The 27111-nt window shown below is 39.0% G+C and overlaps 2 protein-coding genes across 2 annotated transcripts in view; one reads left to right on the top strand and one right to left on the bottom strand.

Annotated features, from left to right (window-relative positions):
• Positions 1–27111, bottom strand: part of LOC129377515 (uncharacterized) — a 288482-nt gene that overhangs the window by 59275 nt on the left and 202096 nt on the right. The gene's annotated exons all lie outside the window — the stretch shown is intronic.
• The window catches only part of LOC129377514 (ras-related protein Rab-26), a 65644-nt gene that overhangs the window by 8667 nt on the left and 29866 nt on the right, over positions 1–27111 (top strand). Inside the window, exons 4-5 of the mRNA XM_055057513.1 lie at positions 18878–18919; positions 21101–21167. Coding sequence (XP_054913488.1) covers positions 18878–18919; positions 21101–21167 — 109 coding nt within the window. The remainder of the gene's footprint in view (positions 1–18877; positions 18920–21100; positions 21168–27111) is intronic.

Consider the following 27111-nt stretch of genomic DNA (forward strand, 5'->3'; position numbering starts at 1 on the left):
CACATTTTGTACAGTTATAGACCAGAGAGGCTGGGAATTCCTCCTCTTCTTATTCTCATCATCCTTCACTTCTGAAGCAGTTTGGCTTCTGTCTCTAGTGGTTACTCAGCAGCTGTTTTCAGAGTGAAATGTTGCTGGGAACATTAAGCATGAGATTACAGTAAGCTGTCTTTCCTAAGGCAGCGTGTTCATGGGAAACGTGTTCATTGGAGAGCTGGCAGTAGAACTGCTCAGAGAAACATGCTGGATCTCCTGACTGTGATCTCTGTAATTAAATGAGTAAATTGGATGGTTGTTTACTGGCATAATGAGGAGCAGTACATTTTTCTTTTAAAGTAATCTGAAAAGTGTAGCGTGCGTGTGTGCTCACCTCCGTTTTCAGGAATTCACAATCTACTACGAATATAAGACCATTGCAATATTGTACGTAGAAAGGATAGAAATATTTGTTGGCAAATGTATTCAATGTGTTTTGAACCTGCGTTTTTCGTTCCAATATTACTTTCAGCCAGCTGGTGTTATGGCTATTGATGTTCACACTGGAGATTAAAAACGATCACACAGTGATAGAAACACAGATGAGGAGGAAAGAAGGAAGCAGGCATGTGTCACAACCGAATTTATAATCACAATATGTATTATCATTAAATAAATGAGTGAGCATTACTTGAAAACTGCAGGTTAACCGTCAACGAGATGGCAGAAGACGAGCACAGCTTGATGTCATCTGCTGAAAATCCCTGTTTTTTTTTCAGATTGCAATATGAATCGCACAGTTAAAAAAACTGCAACATGACTTTCTTTCACCCCCTTTACTCTAATGCTCCTAAACAGAATAAGTAAATACATTCCACTTGAGTGTAATTTTCTCAGTACAAATCCAGCTGAGATGTTTGTTTAAGAGTTTAAAAGTTGACTTAAAGAAGAACAAGAAGTTGTCAAGATTATATCATATTTTGAAGATACTTTGAAGCTCGCAGAAAGGTGAATTACCCAAGTGACACAAAATCGAACGTATTGATTCGTATTCGAAACAAAATGTCTGCAGCCCATCAGACATTTTGTGTTTACGGGGATCTCGTAAACGCTGATCTCTGCAAAAGCGTTGCAGAGATCACAGATTTGATCTGAAATGTGATGGGTTCAAAATGTAATATTTTATTTTATTTGCGTAATTCATCTCCAGACTTTAAAATCCAAACAGAACCCATCAATACCAACTGTGTCTGTGATGTTCGCTGCGCTACCAAGCAAAACCTGAAGCTGTTGATTTTCCTACTCTGTCTTGGAGAGAAGTGAAGACAAATGATCCCTGCTTCTCTCCAAACTACTCTGGATTGTTGTAGTCTCTGTTTTGGACCCAGTTCATTTATTCCCGGTGTGTCGGGGCTGAAGTCAGTCGACTCCTGCAGACCTGTCACAAACACACACTCTCACAGCCCAGCCTGCTCGTCTGCTCCGTTTTACCTTTTTCCTTTTTGCATCACATGACTCCTCAAGTACTTGTTGTACTCCCAGGAGACCGTTGTTATGGGCGAGTAACCATGGCAACATAGCAACTGTCTGGCGACTGCTTCGATCAAATTCTGCCCGTTCAGCAAGACAGATGGCTCTCGGCTCGTTTTGCCTCAGGTTTGCCTGAGGTGGAGAAGTCGACTGTTTGGATGTCGCTGTACCCGCTGAGGAACCGTGACAACATCTGGACACGGTGGCGGACTTTCAGATGGGTCTGTCACGGACCGTTTTGATTCTTGCTTTTCATCAACCACGCCGGCTGATGAAAAGCTTTACCTCACACTCACAGCCTGACTTGTGTTCTCTGAGAGCTGGAAGCCGTCCAAGTCAATCAGTGCGGTTCAGCGAAGGCTGCTGAACAGCTCCACTGGAGCGAGATGAGGTTAAAGTGTTGATCTGCTCCCCACGCAAGGCTTCACATAGAGAATTGATTTCTTCCAGTGAGAAAAATAATTATTTTCTGCTCACAGCGTAACGGAATGGTTGATCGTATCCGAACTGCCCGTGAAAACACAACACACGTTTTTTTGGCGTCGTCGGTGGGATTTGGTTGGAAATGTTCAAATTTTCAACAAAATTTGAAATCTGGTCTCAACTCTGATTAAAAAGCAGGGACATGCTTGTCTTTTTATTCAGTGCATGTAAACATCTTTAAAAGAAAAAAAAGGGGGTCCAGCTCCAGATGGCAATGTCTGAAGCTTCAAAACCCACACCCTGTCTACAACAGATGTTTTGCAGAACAGGAATTTTCTTTCCACTTTATCCGTCTGTATGTAAAGATTTTTCCACTTATCGACCTCTTGCAAAAATATAAAAATGTCCGCAAGAGTTTACACATGCTCCTCTGGCTGGGAGCAATCAAGCCACTTCTACTTTTGTTTGAAGGACTGAACCTTTCTACCAACAAATCTGCACGCAGTTTGAGGGATTTCACATTTGATCGTCGTCACAAATGTTGCAGGAAGGAGGTCGAGTCGTTGCGTCAATCAAAGGAACAGGTCTCCTTTAAAACACAATGCCGCTGAATCATTCAGCTCGCTGCCGCTCACGCAGGATGTGAAAGGTGTTTATCTGATGAATTATTTCATTCACTTGGGTGAATGAATTTTTAGTTGGCTGGAAAGAGGAGTTTGTTAGCAAACTGCCTCGCCGCGCGCGGGAAAGATTTGCCTCTGATTTATCGCAGTCATGAGAAATCACAACACAGCTGCTAAAACTTCTGCTCCCTCCATATGGAGCGCTGTCTCATCTTCATCGTTATTTTTCACACGACCGCAACTTCACACAGGGTGCGCGTTTGCTTTGACTAGTTTGTTCAAGGGAAATCATTTTAGCAAGATATTATCACAGAAAAATTTTGGGATATTTGGATTTTTTTATTATTATTTCTATTTTGGTCTGGCCTGATATATATATTTATTTATTGTGGGAATAAAAAAAAACAACAACTTTTTTATAAACCAACAGTTTGAGTTAATTTAAAAGGACCAGTAGTTTTTGTAGTGCAAAAACAAAGAAATACTTTCACCATATTTTAACTCCAAGCACACATTTCATGCTGAGTCCATAGACTGTGCAGTCTAAATTCAAATCCACGGTAAAGTCCAATTTCTTATTTTTCACCACACAAATATGTCCATTTGCTTTTCTCTGTTCAGCCGTGCTGTTATCTGGTAAAAATATAAAGAAACAGCAAAGTACATAGAAAGTTCAGTTTCCTTTTAAAAAGGTTTACAGACTGTCTGACTTTCTTTTAACCATGAGATGAAATGAGGAGTCAATTCAGCCAGGAGATTTTCTTCTAGTCTTATATTTAAGACGTGCAGGACAGGATTCTGGCAACCAAACATCACATAATTGGCTTTTAAGAGCTGAATGTTGTAGGTAATTTCATGCTTTTTACATGGGCAAAATTTCAAAGGTTGATTATTTTAATATTCAAATGTACAAAAGGATGCTACCAAGCATTTAATTTAGATTTATCCATTGATAGAGATGAAGGATGATGACACTCCAGCTGCTTGTCTTTCACCGCCTTAGAGGATCTGATCTAATCATGTTTTTCTTGAGTTCTTTTTTTTAATGTCAGGTCACTGTGGATGTTATAGGTTATTATATTATTGTTGTGTGCCAGTGAATCCAGCTAGCTCTTTGCGTTCATATCAGATTCATAGTTTTTGTAATACTTGTCATCACTTTCTTAGGCCATTGTGGGTGTTATCTACATTTTGTTTGAAGTAAAACATTCTTTTTGTTGTTGTTTTTGGCTTGAAACATTAAAATAAATGATATGCAATCCATCACTCTTATTATTGCAACACAGTTTTTGAATAACAGTTAATTAACTATGAGGCATGTCTGTAGGCAGATGGTTGGTTACCTGAGCAGCCTACAACAATTCACACACAGCTCATTAATTAAGCTAATCAACCCAACCATGTTTTTTTGGACCGTGAAAGGAGGCTGAAGCCCACAGAGAAATCCCATTCATCACTGGGAGAACGCTCCAGCTTCATGCAGAAAGCAATGGCTGTGCATTGAAACCAGGTTTTTCTTGATGCTTTTTATTTACATCGTTTTTCAGACTTTTGTGTTAATAATGTGAAATAGTAACTGTTTCCCTCAACACTTTTTTTTTTTTACTCTGATTGCTGGAAGCTGCCAAATTCAAAATAATTTACTCAATTTTACAAAAAAGTCAGACGATCGCTTGAGGTGTCAGGGAAGGAAAACAGGTTTTGCATGATTGGCTGTTTTTCTCTTTTCTTGCTTTCCACCAAAATCAGGATGGTAAAAGTCTTCAGTCTGGTGCATTGGTGTCAACTAGGCCTTTTAAAAGGGTGATTTTGTTTAGACTTGATTCTTCATCTTGTTGTTTGTTCTCTCTTGTTTATTTATTTCGGATGTTTCAAATGTCTCCCAGTTCCAGTGTTGAATGTTCATTAGAATTTAGAGTTTATTAATCGTTGAAAATGTGCTGCTGTTATCATTATATTACTCAAATGATCTCAAAACGACAGTATTATCATTTGTCGCAGTGACTTCTGGAACAATTTATCATCCAGCAAAATGTATGGAGACAGATCTACTGTGATCTAGTGGTGGGTTTGGGCCTTCCCAGAGATACGAAGATGGTAAAAATATCCAACTCCAAACCTCCAGTATCTTTGAGGAGGGAAGTCTCCATTTTTCTCAGATGTGTGGTTCATGCTGCTTGCTAAAACGATGCACAGCGTCAACATCTGGCAAACTTGTGAATCATACGATCTTTACTCAAAGTTAGCACATTGTGAGGATCTCGTAAGAATAGTTTTCTAAAAGCTGTTCTCCATTTAACATTTTACACATGATGTGTTCCAGTTAAAGTATATTATTTTATCTAACATTTTTAATCTTTCCTGACCTAAAAACATTCCCAATAACAAGATTATCTGTTTGGGTGAAAAAGTTCAAATGTTGCACTCGGAGCATTGATCTTTGAAGGAGTTGAATTTATCAACACAAATGACAGACTGCTTTCTCTGCTAATTGCTACTTGGAGCAGAAGAGTAGAAGGAGAAATTGTTCCTCTGATTAGAAAGTTAAAGGACCCCGTAAACACTATTTGCATTCCAAAATTAACGATTTGGAAGGTTCATTGTGTCGTAAGGGATCTCGCAATTGAGAGATAATCAACAAAACCTTCAACAATAATCTGCATATTCAGAGCCTGGCTTTAACGCAGAAATAGAAGCGAGGAGCAGCAGCAGCCAGCAAATTTCCATCTCAGATTATTCTTCTGCATTCGTTGCCATTTAGAACCATCCTGATAAATGTATGATGTTGTGGGTTATGTGTTATAGCCTATTGGAAAACAATCAAGAATCAACTGCCTCATGTTTGATTCTCATTATCTGAAGGGCATAACGATACCCAGATGATTAGTTAATGTTTCTTCGGTGTCCTTCATGGAAATAATGTCGTCTCCTCTCCGCCTGTACGTCCCCGCTGCGGTGAATCAACATTAATCAGATACCAGTGATGCTCAGAAATCCTGGCTTCATATAAACAGGACTGAACATAACAGTGTGGCTATATTTCACTTTAATGTGCCAAGGATTTTAGCTATATACCAGATTATTTTTTTTTTTTTCCCACCGCATTGAAAACAAATGAATACATTGCCCAGTAGGTGGTTTTTCTCACAGATAATGATGAACACATAGATAAGGATCATCACAAAGTTATCCCTTAACTGATCCTCATTACTGCATAAAATGAAATTGGATTATAAACTGGTTTCAAATATGATTCTGGTGGTAGGGGCGATGGGGTTTATAAGTGCGTCGAAAGATTCAACGATCAAAGCTATCGTGGTTTTCTGTAGTAGAAATATGTTCTCACTTCAGTAACACCCAATTTTCTGGGATTACAGTGAGATTAACCAGAGTATCACTAGTTTATGCATTATGGTACGATCTTATTGGTTGGCATTGTAACCTCATTAAAACCGTTTCAGTTTGCTTAATGCTTTGTCCCAGTTTCATGTCTCTTACGATGAGGCTTTTAATAAACTACACTTATTTCTGGAGATGACTGATATTTTTTGGCAGATGGAATCTAGTTCTGAGTAATCTTATTATTATTTTGTTGTTCATTTTTTAAGGTGGCAATTCATTGCTTTCTTGTTTCAAAATCAATATTTTGCAGAAAAAATACTCTTCTGTATGTCTGTAGGACTGGTGTGAATGTAATAAGCATTTTTCAATAAATTAATGATGCTTAACACTGGTGCTGATTAAAAAATAAATTAAGAACAACTGACTTCCCAGTTTTTGTAGAAGTTTTCTGTTAAACCACCTACAAACCTTTTGTCAAGCTGACGGATTGACTTTTGACCCCGGTCAATCTGTACGACTGCATAGAGTGTCTTTGCCACTGATTTAAAATTGAAATCAGATTTAACATGTGGATATGTTTTGATGTAAACCATTGGGTTGTTGCCCTGCTGGAGGTTAAGCTGGCATTCCTCCAGGACAGATCTGGATTTGGCTTCATCACTCTCCCATAAGGGCCCCATTTGGAAATTGCAGGTATGAATAACTTATCACCTGATTCTTCCAACTGAGGTATGACTCAGATTAAGTGGTGGCCATGCTTTTCTAGGTCTGCCAATGTCTGCTTTGTCCCTGACCTGTCTGGTGTCATGTGGGGGAAAAAAAGTTTGAACACTTTTGTAAAAGCACAATATTATTTTCAGACTGTAAATATTCTTAGCTGATGTGTGAGTGAGACTCAGGGACATAGCTAAAAAAAAACACACAAAAAAACTGAGACTGTTAGATCTGATCTGAGGAGCAGAACTCAAAGCTTTGATAAACTATTTTCAACATTTTGCTGAAAATAGTTTGCCCTCTGTTGCTATTTTGAATCTAGTCAAATAAAGGCTCATAAAGGCTCTGCAAACGTACAGCTAATCTGCTCTGTATCTATAGCAACATGCATATTCATCACACAATATGAGTCATATATTATGAGGGAGCAATGTTATTTAAACTAATGGCTGGTCTGGTAAGTAGTGATTATCTTTCCCCTGAGAATCGTTTTTTAAAGCTATGATTTATCAGATGTGGCAAATGTGGATGAAAAATCACAGTTATTAGCTTTTTAAAAGGGCTAAGACTGCCATGAATAAATAAGGTAAAATAAATATCATAAATAATAGGCTAGCATTGACTTTTTTCACTAGCCGGCTACAGTTCAACAAAACCAAATACGAACATGTCAGGAAGAAACAGACCATACTGCAGCTTCTTGAAGTCACAGAGATCATAGTGTCAATATTAGCGAAATACATTCAAATTATGGATAAGCAATATGGACTTAAAAGTTTGTCATGACATTTTGTGGTGGTCTGTCCTGAGAATGATAAAAAAATGAACGTAAAAAGGGATTTAAATAAATCCTTCATGGGGATTTTGGCAGTAGTTTCTTCTCTTTTAGCTATTTGCATGCTTGTGTTTACATTCATGCATTCACATAGACCACTTGCACACAAAGATAAAGGAAATTGTATGTTGGGAAACACCCTCAAAGCTAATGTTAAAGGAAATGACACACTAGGAAACGCCCTCTTTATGGTGTGGCTTTAGCAGAGGCTAACAAAGGGAATTACAAACTGCTGTTTGATGCCATTTTGCAAATGGACGATTTGATCAGAGAATGCTTTGACCTTTTTGTAAATCTGCTCTCAGTAACACCTCTGATTGTAAGATGAAGCATGGGCTTGAACATGAGTTTTTAAGCCTGGTAAGATTTAAAATAAGACCACCATGTGACCTAATAGGATTCCCAGCCTATTGTCTGGATAATACTATCATGTCTGGGAAAGGATTGAATGGTTTAGATGAGCTTAGCATGCTCCTCTCCTCGTAATAGGAATTTTTTTTCTAAAGTCTCTCTTGAAGTGTAAAAAATGGGAGCAGCCTTACACGTCTACGCAAGATGTGTTCGGGCTTTTATTTAAAAATATACATATATTGTGCCATTATAAAACGCTTCATTCCAATTCATTGGCTGATGTGAGATTCTTGCAGCCTGACCTTGAGCATAGAAAGTATCGCCGCAATCATGAGTGGAAATTAACTGGCTAAATGTAGAAAAATTTGTTTAGTGGAGGATCAAATGGGATCAACCCACAAGCCAAAGTGGGAGGTTTGCAATCTAAACAAGCGAAAGTGCTCCATATTTTTTAAACTAGCCTGCCGGGAACCCGAGCTGCTCTATATATCTGTTTGATGTGACTGAAGCTCATCTCTGCCTCACACCAACAGCTGGAGAATGAAGGCTAAACATTATGAATGATGATGCTCAAATCAGTCCTCCTGCACGGTAAGGTCAGATATGTCTACTCAAATCCTTACCATTACCGTGAGTAACTTAATCATTGCTGCGCTTACAGTCTTGGACTTGTTCCTTTTGTCCATAATCACCTGTTCTGGTTTGTTTTAGACATCAAGCTGTTAAACTGCAGCACAGGTAGAAATTCTTTGTTGTGAATATAGACGTTTGTCCCCCAGGATAGAAAAAGAGGCTTTAGGTGGAAATGTGAACCCGACTTCTGTCGAATACCCCTCGTTTGAAATCTGTGTTGACTTTTGACAGTAAGGCCAAGACGGACAAGGTAAGTGCTTTCATGGATCTGTAGCTTTTATGTCAATAAGCCAGACTTCTTCTATCAGACGCAGCTGTACCAGCCCACAGGGAATTCAATAACAAGAATGGAAAAACTGTAGCTAAGGGGAAAGAAATAAATCGGGGGAAAAATCTTGTTTCAGCAATTTGTTTGAAAGGAAACTCGAGGATACAAATTGGAAGGCATGGTTGTTCAGAAACCAGAGGTCAAAGCTGACGTGAACAAGAGTCTAACGGGACGGATGAACAGGCCTGTTTACGTGGTAGGAAGATCAAAATGGCTACCCTATAGATTAGTTTGCAGTCCTCAGGCTTCAGAAGCAGCAACATTGGAGGCTTTTTAGACTCTAGAAAGAAGGCAGAGTCATTTCTGTCAAAACAAACAAACCATAAATAGAACTGGATGAGGTGTGAAAGAGAGTCACGGAGGATGACAAATCTAGGATTAGCTGGTCTTATTACCAGATGTTGTACATTAGCATAACAAATTTCATTAAAGAGGATAACACATAAAAAAAAAATTATAAGTGTGGTCTAATGATGCGAAAAATCAATTATTTCAACTCTTAATTCCCCTCAGTGCAAAACAGAAACATAGTAACTGTGACTAAGCAGCCGGCAAGAATCAACCTTAACTTTAATTAGTGAGTGTGACTGAAGCAATGGCTGTAGCTTCCTCTATTATTTATTTAAGGTCTATTTAGACTACCAAGCTGATATTGTAGGGCTTTCGTTTTAATGAAGTAGTCAAGATAAAACATTGATAGTCAAGGTCAGTATTAGGCTTTTTCAGAAAGTGGGTGAGAATAATGCTTTTTAAAATTAGACGGAGAGCTATTTGTTTAAAGTATTTTTGTGTGATATGTTTTGGTTATATTTCAGTATTACTTTTTCTTATACTGGTATTACAAAATGACTCCGAATTAGCATTTATCTACTTTGGGAAATGTATCAGTTCTATTGCTTGTACTGAACGGTTACACAAGTCAATATTCTGTTCTTTATGTTGCCCAAGATCAGTTCCCGTAATGATTCCAGCTTATTGCCCATGTTTTCAGCATTTTTCATGTTTTAGTTTGTCCACAAAAATGACATTACTATATTTTTAAAATGGTCTTAATCAGACACAGTCTGATTAATCTGATTAATCATTATAAGCATGGGGGGCTGCCAGGCTTTTTTCAGAAAGCATTCGCTATGAACAACGACGTTGCAACTTCCATCTAGGAGTTTTTTTTTTAGCCATTTGACTATCTTTGTTGTAGTTATTTAATGAAGAATTGGCCAAATGCGCATAATTTCACATCCTCAGAAGAACTCATGCCTCCTGCAGATATAAAAACCTAATAGTGAAAGTGGACAAGTGGACAAATGAAGTTAGTTGCTTTGCATCAAGTGTGGGAGAGCCTTTAATCGGCAACAAGGTCATTTATTCTTGACTGTCTTGTGTTTTCTAATTTTAGCAGATTTACCAGGTTTTAGATGCTAAAACAACTTAAATGCAGCTGAGCGACTAATTAAACATCCAGAGCAGTTCCCCCCACCCCCATTCTTAATCAGCAGATCACATTATGTAGATTACAGTTGGTACAAAACCATGCGTGTGTTGACTTTGGTTCCCTCCAGTCGGAGAAGACGGTCTTTCATTAGCCGTGCTTCTGTGGAGACTGAGACAGCAGCAGGGCAAAGCAGATGTTCAAGCCGCATCGGGTTATTTGGACCCAAGGCTGGTGAAAGGAAATTACTTTTTGTATCGGTTGGATTGAGTAACAGGAATATTTGTCAGTGTCAACCAAGTGCCTACAGTAGCTCTTGTAATCGTCTTGTTTTCGGAGCACGCTGGTCTTTCTCAGACCCACGCTCTGAAAACTTGAGGAGCCAGCAAGTTGGAACTATTAACCCTCATTAAGTCCCCATTAATTGGACAGAGCACTGTCGACAACTGAATTGCTGAAACCCAGCTGTGTTTGTTGTTTTAAGTTTTATGTTGTTTACTTTCCAGCAGTGAACCATGTAGATGCGGTGGAGGAAATTAGCAGCAGCTGAAAGCCGAATGCTGACAGTTTGGTTTGTGTCCCTGAAGTTTCTTGTTATCTGCTTCGCTGACAGGTTTTCTTTCTTCCTTTTTGAAATGTCTGGCTGAGCTACTTGGTGTGAAAACTTGGAAGCTTAACAAGCTCCCTTGCCTTCAGGTTGATTCTTTAGAGATTAAAATTGCATTAGCACAGGTCAGAGTTAATCATTTCAAATTTTATAATTTTTACATGAGCTTGTCTTGTAAAATTTAGCAGATTGTTTCATATAGAAACAAAAGTCGACCTTGAATATGCTTATCTGTGGCACCAGATGTTTTTTTAAATAAATTATCGCATGATTTTTATTGCGTTTGTTATTTTAAAATTCCCATTTAAAATTTGTTTTTCCGACATTAGCAGATCATCAACAAAGTTTTGCACACATTTGGAAGAGAAACACTAGAGGGTGCATTTCCTTCGTCCCATGCCTTCAGCATCGTATCCGCTCATGGTTCTGGTGGTTTCTGGTTTGCAGATTCTGCTCTGTGTGGTGCATGTCGTGTCTAAGAGGTTTTAAAGATTCCCTCTCTAAATGCAGACCTTGAGGTCTACGTTTTCTGTCTCAGCTGAAGGACTTCTCGCAGATTGACTGTTCATATATATTCAGAGCAGACTCTGGTCAGACCGGCAGATTGATTGGCATGGCTGTCCTATGGCGGCTGTTGAATCTTAATGTGTGTAGGTTTTTGTCATTGTGCATTGTTTTGCCCTTTTTGTCATTAATTTTCTTTCTTCTATATTTGAGTAATTGAAATGTTCTGCTTGTGTAAAACATGCCATCCTCTCCGTTTGATAGCCCGTCCTCTTGGTGTGGATTTATGTGGGAGTGTGTGGGCGGGTACACAGCCCAGTATACTTCAAAAAAGCCCATTCCAAAATCTGCTGCGTTCTTGTTGCTATGCATTTCAGAGCTGCCTCGGTGATTTACTCACTCAAACTGACCAAGAAGCTGTTTGTGCCAGCTTTCAGCATTCTGCTTTAGTGTTAGTGTGCTACAGATAAAGAATCGTAGTGGTAACCAGTTTAATTCTAAATCTAGAGTCTGGAGTTATCAGCAGTGAAATGTGTTTTTACCACTGTTTCTGAACAGTAGCCAGTGTTTTCTGCACCATACTGCAGCTGTACATACGGCAAATGAAAATAGTGTAGAATTAGAAAACTTAGACTCCTTCCATATATTTGTCATCACTGTAGTCTGGTTTTTTAATTAAAATTTTGTTATAAAGTTGTGATTTCAGTTTACATTAGTATAGATTAAATCATGCCCACATCAAAACCAATTTTGATGTGGGCAAAAAGAAAAAATAAATTGCTCTTGGGTTCCCCCTGGTGGCTACGGTAGTTAATGTTTCGCCTGTGATTTGAGCGGCCGTTCAATGCGTATTCAAACCTTCAAAGCACAGATGAGGAATAAGTAAGCAAACCAATGTGCAAAACACCTATTTTTCAGGGAGAGAGAAAAAGAATAGCAAAAAGCCAAGGTAAGTTATGTTTGCATGTGTCTTGGTAGAAGAGACAAGAAAATTAGCTTGATAGCGACCTTGAACAGTCCCATTCAATAGCTAAACATTTATGCTAGCTTCTTGTATTTGTGTGAAACTGGGTTTGAGTTGATTTGCGAGTTTGGGCCTGTATATCTTCACACTCTTCACAGCACATTCGAGATTAATCGATTCCGGATTTTACCAGCCTTTCAGAGAAGAACTTACCAAAATACAGAGATGAAGCAACAACAGATCACATGTGAACATGAAGCTATTCCAAGTGAGCTGTCATGGAATGAGATGATGGCGCTCAATGCCCAAGTGGACTACGACGCTGTCCTTACTTTTGACGATGACGATGAAGATGACAGCTCCACTGAGTGGAAAGACGAATCATCAGAGATTCAGGGTGAACCAAGTTCTTCTGACGACATTGAGAGTCCAAGATCCCTGGAAGTCGAGCAGAAAACATCTCCCTCTGCTGGCCTTGAGATCACCCCCTCAGTGGAAGACGTGGAAGAAATGAGCCAACACGTCAGATCTCACAAACCAGGTAGAGAATCTTAATACAGAATTGCAGAACAAGATTTGTGAACTCCACGAGGAAAGAGACCGAAGGATCGCAAAGGATGCTGAAGTCAAATCACAGCAGGAGAAAATTAAAAAACTCCAAAAGATGTTTGAGAAAGAACGTCACCTGCAAGACAAACGAGAACATGGAAGAAACGTGCCAGAGATCACAGGTGGCTCTGCCAAAGTTACAGCCAACAAGAGCCTTCTTCAGCAGGTAGATTACTTTAAAAGGGAGGCAGAAAAATATGCCTCCCGCAATAAAGGTTTGATAGAAGTGATGATTGAGGAATATAGAGTGAGGCTGAAATACAAGGAGCAGCTCAAAAGTCAATCTGAGCAAATATACAAATTTAAAGAACAGAAAGAAACGATGAAATCTCTGCAGGGTCAGGTAGCAGAGCTGAAGTTAAAGTTGAAACTTGCTCTGGAAAACAACCATCATAGAGTTCACACCCAACCAGAGATTCCCCTGCAATCAGGAGTCCACACAACGGCAGACCTGGAATCAACCTCAGAGGCCGGAGGAATGACGGACCTCAACTCAACCAGGGAGGTCCAAGGTCAGATGGACCTCCAGTCAAATGGGGAGGTCCGATGAGTGGACCTCCACTCAAACGGGGAGGTCCGAGGACAGTTGGACCTCCAGTCAAACATGGAGGTCTGAAGAAAAACAAACCTCCTCTGGTTGCAGGGAGGGCCTACATGTTGGCGTTGGCATGAAGGCCAAACTATCCCCCGCTCGTCCTTTACGCCAACCCACACCTGGATGGTACTAGCCTGGGTCACTATCTAAACCCAGGTTTTGTCAACACTGGCCATTAGGAAAATTTGAGGCTTTGTGTAACATAGTTAATATTGTACAGAATTCCACTTGTCTTTACTTCCAAGTTTGGGTTCAGATGAAATGGGTGAAACAGCACCCCCTCCTGGTGGTTGGCAACGTTAACTATAGTGAACATAGATATCTCGTTGCCAGTTCATGAGAGATGGGCGCGAGGTAGGTTCGCTGGGAACATTGTAACGGTCCTGTGGAATGTTCTGTTAGTTTGTTGCTAACATAAAATACTATTCCTCGTAAGGTGCTGTACTGCCGGTGATGAACCTGGTCCCTGATTATTTTATATCCTGTTTCATCCAGGTACATATTGTTTCATTTATTTATTGTTTTATTTCCTTGTAATTCTGTCTAATGTTAATGTATAAAATAAAATGTTTCCCCTGACCCAAAGCAATGAGTCATCATATTAGGACCAGGTTTTGGTCCTAATATGATGGACATAATATGACACTGGACATATTATGGTGCGTTCACACCAAACTCATTTTGACCGTCAGGTGCATTCAATGTCAACGTGGAGACGCGTCGAGGGCCGATGTGGCGCTTTGGGGCGTTTGATGCATCGAGTGAGTCCATGGCGTCCAACATTCTACAAAGACTTTGAATGTAAACCAGAGACTCGCCTGACGCTCAAAACGTGTTTGATATGAATGCATCATTAGAATGTTCAGTTCCTATGGTAACGATGACATAAGCAGTGATGACATCACTCTTAGATACATCAAAGGAATCTCTCTTGTGTAGCAGTTTGTTTCCGACCTTATAAGTCTGACAAAAATGTATGAATCTTCTCCAGGAACATTGTTAAAATTGTTTGAAGGCACAGAATCAGCCTACAGGTTCACACTCTCAGGTGAGAAACTCACCTGGCATGAAGTTCATTATTAGGTAGTGGAATTACACCAACGATAAATTAGTTTAATCAAAGCACATTATGAATATGTGTTTGTGTATTCCATATTAAGTACATACTTCAATATTAGTTTTTTTTTTTTTTTACTTTTATGACTAGATGATTTTATGTATGTGCATGTTACCATGGCGGCGCCCTATGTGGCTGTAGCTACTTTCGCTCCCCGGTAATACAACCAATTTATTGCATGATTAATTCAATATGCATATAAGATACAACATAAACAACTTTATTCAGAGATGCAATGAGTTTATGGCAGCTGTGCGAATCATCTAATTGTCTGTTGATTTGCAGCAATCCTCGTCAATAGCAGACGCAGAGGGCTACAGAACCTCTGTGTGTGCTTAGTCCCCATGGAGCAGTGCTTCTCGATTCCAATCCTCAGAACAGATGTGGCTCTTTTCCAGGGCAGCTGATTCAAATAACTGCATGATCTCTTCTGCAGCCATCAAGTACTGCAGAAGCCTGCTAATCACCCACCGATTCAATCCAGGTGTGTGGCAGAAAGGAAACATGCATGATTAAAGCAGGTGCCCTTTAGCATTACCTCTTAGCAAAAAATTTTCATCAATTATTAAACTCATGTACTATTACTGTTGTTATTATTACACTTCTTGACAAACACCGTGACATGTTTCTTTCTGCATGTTGTGGTTAGTTCTAGGGCTGTACAATGTCAGAAAAATATTGTTGTGGTCTGTAAAAATTTTAATAATATAGATTACTATTAAGCCAGTTTTTCCGCATACTTTCATTTTATTTCTATTATATGATGAGTTTTAGTATCTCGGTTCCGAAACGGAAACCTCTAGATCAGGCTTTCAAAGGCAGCTAAAGACCATCCAATTAGCCCGGTACATAATCAATAGACAAAGCGTGAAGAAACTGAATATATAGAAAAATAACAATAATGTGCTGAAGCATAAAGTGGAGTTTGCTGTCTTCTGAGTTAGTTGGCTACATGGAAACTCTCCACTTTCCCGTCCACAGATTTCTCACAGTTTGTTCTAAAAGTCCAAGGCGACCAACAGGACATGCTCTGAGAAAACATTAATCTAACGGAGACAAATGAACGACAAGTTCCATTAATCACAGTAAATTTCGGTTTTACACCTTTTTAACTTTAGTCAAAGAAATGCCGTGTCTGTTCATGGGGAGCCTGTATTTTTGCTTTATTTCCTACAGTGTGCAGCTTGGACACAAACCACATTAAAGCACGGAGCAATAAACTAATGAGTGATGGGGTCTGGGGAACAATGAGAAAACGGCCTAAATGACAGAAGAGAAGATTGAATTGAAGCCTCAGGTTGTTGGAAAGTCATTACAAATGCAGTCGTGCAGAGTATTGCTTAAATGTGAAGGAGAAGCAGCAAGCATGTGTGTGTGTGTGTGTTGGAGTAGTTTAATTTAATCTAGCTTCTTCCTGGGTCGTTGTCCTCAAGATGGAAGGTCAGATGTCTTTGGTCATGGAGAAAATGTGGACGTTCGTCCAAATGTTGGCTGAACGATTCTGGAGGAATCGTTCAACCAAGTTATTACCTGACTTGGTAATAACCAAGTCAGGTGAGCGGATATTAAAAACTGGAAGTGATTCCTGACTGACTGTTTTATTCATTAGTAAAAGTTGTTTCAGGTTTGGGGAATGCTCTCAAATTACATATCAGGGCCTCTGGATACAGCAGGATGGAGTTCACACAGTTTAACAGCCTTCCCACACACAGAGCTGCAAAACAATGTAGTAACGCTGAGTCACAGTCCCACTTTATTTGCTAATAGTCCTCCTCTCACCACATACTATTAGGAGAGGAACTTAATATAGAAGAATAAAATTCGAGAGAACTTAAAATGTTTCAAGATTTCTCTATTAACACTCGAAGACGATTGGGATAGATTGGTAAAGCTGGCACTGAAGAACATCTGCTGTTCTGGAGCTGAGACTTTTTTTGGGGGTGAATGGAACTTCTGTTTTTAGTCATCTCAGTGTTCAACGCCACGGTACTCCCAATTGTTAACAGCTGCACGGATTAAAAACCAAAAGGTCTATTATTAAGTTTCTATATTTGCCGTGGTATGACGCTGCACATGGTGATTCACGTCTGAGGAATCTATTTCTGCTGAATGGCTTTGGATGAAGGAGCGAATCAGAACCGTCTCTGAACCCTTCAGTAACTCATCACATGGTTCAGACCAGCGCGTTTCTTTCCATGTAAAAACGTAGAGCTGGACACACAGATACTGAAAATTAAATATTGAAATTCAATTGAAATATTTAAATTAAATTTTCTGAAACAGAGATCAAGAAGGTTGGTTGAAAATACGTTTTGATTTAATCAAAAGTACTTGATGGAAAATAAAAAAAAGTGGAAAAAAAAGATTTATTTTTATTGTACACTGTAGCATTACTTTGCAAATTTATGACTGAAGTTTGACTGCAGAGCTAGCATGAACAGAGCTTGTTAGCTGTACAGGATTTAGCAAGAACAAAGCAGTAAACATGCTAGCTTCTTAAGAGTTAGCATGTTTGTTAGCTACTCTATGGTCCGTCTGTACAGAGAAGAACCCACGTTGTTCCTGGAATCCCTTCAAAAGTAACTAAAGCTGTTGTAAGAGGCTGTCTATCTGACTAAAATATGATTATTAAATATGTTGAAACCAAAGCCAGCTGGTTTCCTAGCCGTAAGGTAAATCCTTACAATTCCTTCCTTGTCTGTTGTCATACTTCTTTCAGAGCCTGCTTAAGCTTGACAGCTCTCTACTGCGAACAAAATAAGCACATACAAGATGAAAAGTGTTTTCCATTTATAAAGTAAACTAAACCAAACCTCCGTATCCCATGAAATATGAATGAAATGCATTAAAAATGAAGGCGGTGTGATGTTGGTGACTGGTGCAATTGCTCCCTGGAGGTTTCACACTCAGAAAAACAGCATCTGGGTGAGCTGGTGGTTAAAAAAAGAGAAGCTTTTTGGAAATTGAAATGATAATAATGAAAAACTAGTTGGGGAGACTTGAGTTATGTGAATAATAATTTAAAAAAGAACAATTTTAAGCTAACATTTAACTGAAAAGTACAAACCAATAACTTTTCAACTAGATAAAGTTAAAATAGCCATTTTTAGTTGATAATTATTGAATAAAGATAAAACAAAGTCCTAATTCCAATGGCAGATTTGTATAAAAAACAATGAAAAAAAAACGTGCCATGTAATTGAAATTAATCTATATTCAATTGTGTAAATATCTTTTTGAAAAGTTACTTTGAAATTATTTTTGTCTTACTTCAAGTGTAGTAAGATATTTGCTCTAAAGACTTGACAAAAATACACTAATGCACAAACTATATTAGAACTAGAACAAAAGTTTAAGGTGACAAACATAAGACATTTTTATTTGAATATTATATCAAAGTTTTAAAAAAACAAACTTGTGTAAGTAGGTTACACGTAACTCAGCTCTTACTGTTTGTGTTTGATTTTAATAAACATTCCAGGCTCAGAAGTGCTACAATCATCTTTGTTATGATGAATAATTTTTAATAAATAATCTACGGCTGCCAGTCATCGCTGTATAAACAGTTCTTTGCCACAAAAAGAATCCTATTCTGCTTTTTCAGTGGAACTCTCCAAGGTCTGACCCGAGAGAGAGACCTCAGTCTGTCAGTGAATACCAAATACTCTCACAGCAACTCCACCTTCTGCTTGTTCTGTCTTCAGGGGACAAATATGTAGTGATTGTAAGAATGGTTACAATACACCAGGGCTATGATTCAGCCTCCAAAGCCAGCAGGATAAAAAAAAAAAAAAAAAATTTCTCAAGCATTGCAGCTTTATGTCTTCCTTGCGTGTTTTTCTTTGCAACTCTAATAATCTGTTTAGATCCCGATATTCTGCGAGCCCATCCATTTTATTTACCACTGTTATCACAAACCTTGTAATGATTGATGGCTCGGTTAGTTCCATTCTCGTTTCATGGAGCCATAATCATTCCTCATGAGGTGACACTGCAGACGAATGGAAATGCTTTTGTGTATTTTCCTGGATTATGCAAACCGCCTTGCAGGCGTGGTGTTGGCAAATGACGCAACTCTCTGAAACAAAGCCGACATCGAGCAAAGCCGAGGATTTGTGTCTGTGACCTACAGATAGTACAGTGTGGTGACAGTGTTACAGCTGTAAAAGAGGGCCTCCCTGGAGAGGCCAGTCATTTTACAACACATTTTTTTCAACATACTTCAAAACTCTTTCTACCTTTATGTTCCTCCTTGTTTGTATGCACATTGAAATATTGATTTTCTTTTGTCTTTCAGAATAAAGTCATGACCATCGACAGTGTGAAGGTGAAACTGCAGGTGAGACAGAAGAGCTGTGAATTTTACAACATCAAGACTCTTGTTATTCTCTCCTTTTTGTGTGGGTGTGTGTGCGCGTGTGTGTGTGGGCGTGCGCGTGAGTGTGTGTGGAGGTTGGGGGGTTCTTTTACAGGTTGTCTAAATCCTCAAAGTCATAAATTAATGTCTATATATTAAAGCCTTAAAATGTTGTAAATTGTTTTACTTTTTTAATGTAATTCGACTTTAAGCACATTAATCACAGGTCTTAAATATTGTCGTGCCAGGACTACTTAAACATTTTGTGGAGTTTTTTTGTTGTTGTTGTTTCTTTCACTCTCTCTGGTCCTTGCCAGTACCCTCCACCGCCAGTCATAGTACGCAATAAGGTTTTTACTGGCAAAGCTGCCATTATACCCAAGCTAGCAAGCTAAACTAGCTAAATAGATACCTTAGCCAGCTAGGTTAGCTAGCTAGATGAATGCCCCATCAGGTTAGCTTGTAAGATTATCTAGATGATTAGATGGCCCATTTGGTTAGCAAGTTAAGTTAGCTAGCTAGACAAATACTCTATTTATTTAGTTAGCTTAATTGGGTAGCTAGCTAGATACCCTAGTTAAGTTAGCCAACTGGGGTATCTAGTTAGAGAAAAGTCAACTTGAGAAAAGTTAGCTTTTCTCAAGCTAACTTAGTCTACCCCACCTTGCTATGTACCTAAGTATATTAGCTAGATGACTAGTTAAAGTTTCCTAGCTAGCTTTTCTGGCTAGTTTGGGTACATTCACAGCTACATTACCAACTAACGTTGGTTCAAATTATCAGTGATTGGCATGACAGCATTCATCTTTGGCATTGCCTCATTTCTGTTTAAAAATGGCTTCCTGCAGGTTTCACCCACTCTAATTGAAATAACTAATGAAAGGTAAAAAAACATCCAGTGGCGTTAATGCGTTCTGTACGTCTTTGTTGCCTTCAGTATGAGGGCATAGAGGAAAAAGCAACGAGTTAATGAGGCGTGGGTTTATCTATCAGTCAATTAGGCAGCCGCTGTGCCTGACTGAAGAGAGCATCAGGAGACGCAGAGGGGAGGGAGGTGGATGGATGTCTGTCAAATTCCTTTTCTCAATTACACAATCTGCCTCATCACTCTTTCTCTGCCTTTTTTCTTCTCTTCTTTAATTCATTAATCTGTCAGTCTGTGAAACCTGGTATTTCAGGTGATATTTCAAAGATGGGCTCAATTATGACCATTTCTGTAATTGGCGCTCCACTTTACGGTTTGAGAGAGCTGCCTCGTCTGAGGAGAAATGACCTTGCTACGCTGTGGTCATCCCAGCTCCTTAAAGGGGGGACTGAATCTTTCCTCTCGTTAAATTTAGCAATTGTGGCCAGAGATTAGTTGTCAGTCCAGTGCTTTTTATTTTTTTGTGAGTTTCGAGTATTTTTTGTTGTTTTTTTTTATGCTGTTCTTCTAATTAGATGGTAATAAAATGAAAACTAATGAGTCTGGAATGGAAAATAAAAATAGGCCTTTTTTACAAGTCTAATTACTTGTAAAACTGTCTAAACAAAATTACAGCGAAAGCAAACATGTTTTGGGCCTTCAAATAAAAATCTGCATGTTGTGAAATTCAACTTCTGCCAAATTTGCATAGTCTAAATAGTCTTGTCTAGTCTGAGACAAGATAATTAAAAATACTGTAAGTGTTTTGGATTTATATGTATAAAATCCTGCACAAACATATTTTTAAAAAAAGTATATTTTCCTTAGATGGTGGTTGCAATGTCAGCAATGCCTTTGTTTAAAAAAAAATAAAAAAAACATATTATGTATCATCAATATTTGGTAAAGATCTATATATTGAACTTCTGATCAAAATGTGGTTTTAAAATAAGCCTAACAGATAAAGAAAGACAATTAAAGAACAAATTAAAAATATTTAATAGCTAATTTTCCAAACTTTGCACCAATATAGCAGAATTCCCTGAGAGTTCCAGTTCTTCATAAATTAACGGTGGCGCTTTCTCAACTGTGCAGCTGTTTTACTCATGTACTCAGCAGCTATAGTGGTGTGCTGAGTACAGTATAGGCATATGGTATGTTATTTTTTTTGTTTAATTTTTCCTTTTTAATAAGCTTTTATTTGGCAAAGATTATTACTAATAGTCACCTACAACCTTTTCTTCCATTTTCTCTCTCAGATTTGGGACACAGCTGGTCAGGAGCGCTTCCGCAGCGTCACACACGCCTATTACCGTGATGCCAACGGTATGTGTCCCACTGGTGTGTGTGTGTGTGTGTGTGTGCGTGCGTGCGTGCGTGTGTGTGTGTGAGTGTGCCTCAGCTGTCATGACTGACTAGACAGCTTTAATTTTCTCCTGTCTGAACTAAACCGCCCTGACATTTTATTGTGCTCTTGTCTTCAAAATGTTGGCTGACACCTCATAGCTCGTCGTAGCTATGAGGTGTACGAAGAGGCACAAAAGCTCTGATTATTGTGGGCAGTAAAATGTGTTTTGACAGTTGCACCCAGTATTATTTTGCCGACCGACTGGGTACAAAATAATTTAGGGTTAGGGTAAGTACTTACCCTGAGGGGGGCAATTTAGTAACCTCAGCTGAAACCTATAACAGAGGGATGTGTCTTTGTGCAGAATGTTTTTTCTTTCTTTTTTTGAAAAGCACAATTAAAACCCAAAACTTTAATATGTTTTATTGGTAATTTGTCTTGTTTGAAAAGGTTGAATTTAACATCTAAATCTGTTGTAAATAATCTAAAATTGTAAATGTGTGTATAAATGTATCTATAGTGTATTTTCCACACACACTGTGTCATTTTAAAGCACAACTAGGTAACTTCAGTTGTAAAAGTGCTATAAATATCAAACTTAAATGATTTTTGAATTTGTAATTAGACACCTCAAAATTGGGCCTCTGCCTCTTTAAGAAGCTCCTGCTCTTGCTGTCACTCCACCGTCAGCACTTGATCACCTCAATGCTCCTCCATTATCCCCTTTACAACCGTTTTCAGGAAAGTTTGATAATTGCAAAGTATCTCTTATGATTTAAGTAGACGCGCAGGTCCACCAGGTGATTGCTAATCGCTGCTGCCGCTAGTCTGGAGGAGCTGAGTCAGGAAGCAGGTGCTCTGTAATACAGAATCTCAGCTAGTAGAAATATGTTGAGCATTGTGAGACCAAACCTTTTGCCACTGCAAATGGTTGCCAAAGGAGATTCAAGGATATCTCAAACAGCCATGAAAAAAATGCAACGTTCCATAAACAAGTTTATTCTTATTATTACTGTTGGACCCCGAGTCTGAACTATAACGATCAATCTTGGTGAAATAGACTCCAGCTTGTAATGTACAAATACTTTCAGAAGTATCTGGAGATTTCAAACAACCCCAATAAAGTTCGCATTGTAGCATGATAATCAGGTTAATGCATAACAAAGCGAAAATTTGTTTTGGTTTCCATCTTTAATGATTAGCCCGTGTTTGATTTCACACATGGTCAGCTCCCATTCCACTGGATGTCAGGTTATTTATAACAACATGAGAGAGGAGGGGTGGCGTCTCTGGGCTCCTCTGGCCCATTGCCTGTTGTTCTGATCTGTGAATGCTTCAGTTTACCCTCACTGATCTTTAACAAGACACCCAGGGAGCCTCGGATCAGAGCCTGTGCGCCGTCCGTCTGTTCCTGACTTTTAAATAAAACTCATTCAGCCTGACAGGCTGGACCAGGGGAGAGGACGGAGCCCAAACACAGCTAATTCCATCACTGCCGTCAACTAGCGGTCGGCGCTTCATGACTTGAAAAGATCCGGCTGTCTGAGGATTCTGCCCAATTGGAAAACATCAATAAGTTACACTGAGCGAGTTCTAAAACGCGTTTGGGCCTCGGCTCAAAGCAAAAACTTAAAAACAGTGCTGTAAATAGTATGTGCGCCCTTTCAAATTCCTCACACATGAAAGTTTCAGACCACCAAAGACATTTATGAGACAAAGATGACATGAGGGATTGGAAAAGGCTGCTTTCAAAAGATGATTTTACAAAACTGTCCAACAAAACCCTGTAAGGCTTGTGTGAAAAGGAATTGGGCCTTTGTTCAGCAGGGCTCACATCAGCTGCGTTTCCATTACAAATGTGTGCAGAACTCTCTCAATATTTTACTAATCTCAAAAAAACTATTGTGATGTTTGCATTAAGTAAGAAATGCAATTAACGTTTTAAAATCCTAATGTGCCTCGTGTCACAGTGTACGATGGATAATGACAGACTGTTAATTGTGATTAACCTAATTGTTCAATTCCTTGATGCCTGAGCTGACCAATCCAGGACCAATCCAAGGCGTCAGAAAACTACCCTAAAGAACCGGCATATTGGCACGAATTCATCAATTGTTGAATAAAAAAATCAATTTAGAAATCAAATAATTATCTGGAACATACTCTCAAAAAAGGCAATTTTCTGAAAGAACAGTCAGAGCAAAATATATATATAGGCAATAAAATGTTAATTTTCTCATTTTGTTTGCCTTTTACTTTACATCCAACCTTGAATTAAAAAAAGACTTCAGTGCTTAAATGAAAAATCTGCAGTGTGCCACTTTTATTTCTCCTATTAAAGGTGGGCTGATGATGACCTGCTGTAGATGACGGAAATGTAATTTTCTGCATTAAACCAAAATGTCCAGAACGAGAATTTTCAGCCGTTTGTTCATGACCTTAACAAAGAAGCCCAGTCGGGCCGGGATGACGGTAATAATCCAAAGCACACCAGCAAATCCGCCTCTGACTGGCTCGATAAAAACAGGAGATGTCAGGCCTGCCGAGGTCCAGGCTTGAATCCGACGATGAGATCCTTGAAATTCATCCAAACAGTCTGAATTAAAAAACTGGCCAAAATTCCTTCACAAAAAAATGAGGGAGATTTTCCCATTTATTAAAACAGTTTGATGCCAGTGCCTGCTGCCAATAAATATTTCGTATTATGAAGTACTCATTGTGTTGGAGGATGAAATGTAGTTCCACATCCTGTCTCTGTAACTCTGGGTTTTGTCTGGCCATAGAACTGAGAATGAGCCGAGTTCTTGCAGCTCATTCTTGACATGTCATGGTCAGGCCTTACAGTGTCCAGTATCGAGTGTTTTTCTGCGGTGGAAAAGGCAAAAAGAGCCTTTTGACTTGTGCTCTGCAGCTCCTGTGAAGCATGAAATGACCTGGCTACCAAGAGATTTGTTCTTGTTCTTGGAGGCTCGCGTAAAGGAACTAATTTATTTGTTCTAGCGGGGTGTGAACAGAGCCTTAGAGCTAGTGCGAGTTAAAAATCACCAGGAAATTTCCTCTGACATTCTGAGGTTTGTTCTGTTACGTTTTGTGACGGATCAACACAGTTTACATTCAGATCCTCCTCTCGTGTTCACCATGGCCATTTTCTTTTAACTTTTACACAAGAAGCTGTTGAGATTTATTGAATGTATATACTGCATTTAAATAGACAGTAGTTTCACTTAAATGGGCCAATTTGGTTGGTCAAAATAAATATTAGTTTCTCTCCTATTTGACTCGTGGACGTTTCTAATTTCACACAAAAATGTAGTATTTCATCTTAAAGTATACTTTTGTTGTTTTTTCTATAAAATCTGACATTTGAACAAGTCAGAGTTTGCTTTTGTGGCTGGAGCTGATACTTTTGACTTGAAATGTAAAGGTTGTGTTGCGGAAAACATCCGAGAAAAGTTCATGTAACCGATAAGAGATTAGTCCAGCAGATAAGATCATGTTTTGAGATTCGTGAAATCTTTTCTCAGACCTGCAAAGGGCCACTTTTGCCCCACGGAGATCACTGGGTGTATTTTTAGCACCAATTGGTGCTAAAGCGTAATATTTATTAGGCCCATAATGTGAGAGCAGGGAGATCCTGGCTGTCTGAGGCTGGAGTCAGCCCAGCGCAATCTGCCAGGCCCATCTGGTGTAGGGCACCAACGAGGTCTGGTCGGGTCTAGAACCCAGCTGCACATTCACGGCACACCTGCAGCCCGCCCAACTCCAGCGCTCCTCTCTGACCGGAGCTGACAGTTTGTCATTTCCACAGCGTGAACTGAAACCACAGGCTGCGAAACGTGAGCAGAGGAAGCACGCTCTGTCGGTGGAACGAGTTGGGAGGAGCTGTGTTACCTGGGAACAGGGACAATTTGGGGGCAGAATTAGACGGAGGAAATAAATCCGAGAACGGAGAAGGAAAACTTGGAAGAGACTGGTTCAGTCATTGTGTTAAAGAGAACAATGGTGACGTTTTAGAAGAATTTAAATATGAAACGGTCTACCTTCCTAACTCTGTGATTGGAATATAATTGTCTAATACAAAGGAACAGAGTATTCTGTGAAAAGCACTAAATGTTCCTCTTAGAATGATTTTCAACTTTTCCTTTTGGGGAAAGTAGAGTAAAAGAAATTACATCTAAATAAAAGTTAGCATTTTAGGAAAATGAGTTAATATTTTCCCTTCAGATTAATTATTCCTTAAGTTTAGAATCTAAAGAATGGAAAAAGCACAAACTACATTGAGATTCAAAAACACTTTGTGGCCTAAATGTCTCCTTTCCAAACGTGACGCTCGAAGAAACCCTCATCACTAAAATGATAACGAGGCAGAAGAAATGGAGTGCGAAAATTGATTTTTGTGAAACAGGTAATGACTGCGTTACAAATTATGCCTCCAAATGACGCTTCACGATTGAGTATTTTAGGCAATATTGAGAACAAGGACTCCTGTTTCACGTTGCTGTAATGGCCCCACTGCTCTCTCTTTGTTCCCCGTGTTGTAAAGAAACTGTTAATGGCTCTCTAAATACATCTCAACCAGACGTCGCTTTCATTACAGTCCTGCCGCGTTGGGAGCATTTCATATTGTTAGTGTGTTGTAAGACTAATTTTTAATTAAAAAAGACATTAAAAATCATGTTTCTTTTTTTAATTGCACATCTAAAAGTGTATTTCTGCAGTTCCGGGGTCATAAAGGGGAATCAAAGAAACCTCTCTTGGGTTTCGTGTCTGAATGGGAATTGGGCTGGGTGGAATGGTTTTTAGAGATTTCATCAACTCAACAGACATGTCAGAATAAGTTTAGGTTAACATCTTGTACAAAGTTATCTGGGAAAGAAGCCCTTCTGAAGAATGAAGTAATTCTGTTACACCATGTTCTGAAGTTGACCTATCTTGTCCGTGTAATGGGAATTCTTCCTTTTCAGACAAGAGTTTTGACCTTACATTTCAGGCTGTCAGAAAGAAAAGAAAAACTATTAGATGTTTTTTTGTGAAATCAAACTCTGAAGCAGAGCCAAAAGAGCGAACTCAAAAAAACTGGTTGAAGTGAACGATGGAGCAGTTTGAATGCCAAGTAGACCAGAAACGGCTCCAAAAGCAGGAGGGAGTTTAAAGTGCAAGGTATTATGGATAAATACAACCAAACCATAGTGCCTGGCGCTACAGGGATAAATCCTCAGGATCTTTTACCAAAGAGAAATCTGACGGCACTCAATTTTTGTTTCCATTTTATGAAGGAAGTTCAGCTCCGTGTTTGGCGTTTTTGTGTCGTTTCCTTCAGTGGTTGTCGGTGCAGCGCCACCACAGGTGAAGAAGGGTAACAGGTTGAAATTAGTCCAAAACAGTGTCATAAGGTCATAAGGTAGAACAAGTTGAGCATCTAACCTTGAGGTTCACAGGCTCCACCTCAGGGATCTTTGTTTGCTTTTTTTTTTTTTTTTTCTAAATCCATAAAAACAACCAGAATAGAATAGTTCTTCAGTCTCATTTCTTCAATAAGAGAAACTTTCTAAGTTCTTGTCTGAAACTATAAACTGTCTTCTTTTTCCTGATTCCTACAGTACCAGTGTCCTTTAAAGATGACGGCAATTACTCACATTTTTTATGTCTGCATTTTTTTGTGTGTGTGTGTGTGATCAAGGTCAGAAATGACAGGAACCATTTTTCCATCAGTATGTCATGACTTTGTTTCTGGCTCTGTATCCTTTCAGTCTCTGAAGACGCATGATCCAGTGACTCTGACATTTAATCTTTAGTTGACAAGATGAAACCGTCTGCCTGTCCTAACGACATCCTCCACGTGGCCATTATAAAACCTTTTCCTGCAATTGATCCTTGTACTGTACAAATTTGCTTCACTTTTAACCGGTGTGGCCTCCAGTT

Source organism: Poeciliopsis prolifica, unplaced genomic scaffold, assembly GCF_027474105.1.
Source record: "Poeciliopsis prolifica strain line A6 unplaced genomic scaffold, Auburn_PproV2 SCAFFOLD048, whole genome shotgun sequence".
Taxonomy (NCBI): Eukaryota; Metazoa; Chordata; class Actinopteri; order Cyprinodontiformes; family Poeciliidae; genus Poeciliopsis; species Poeciliopsis prolifica.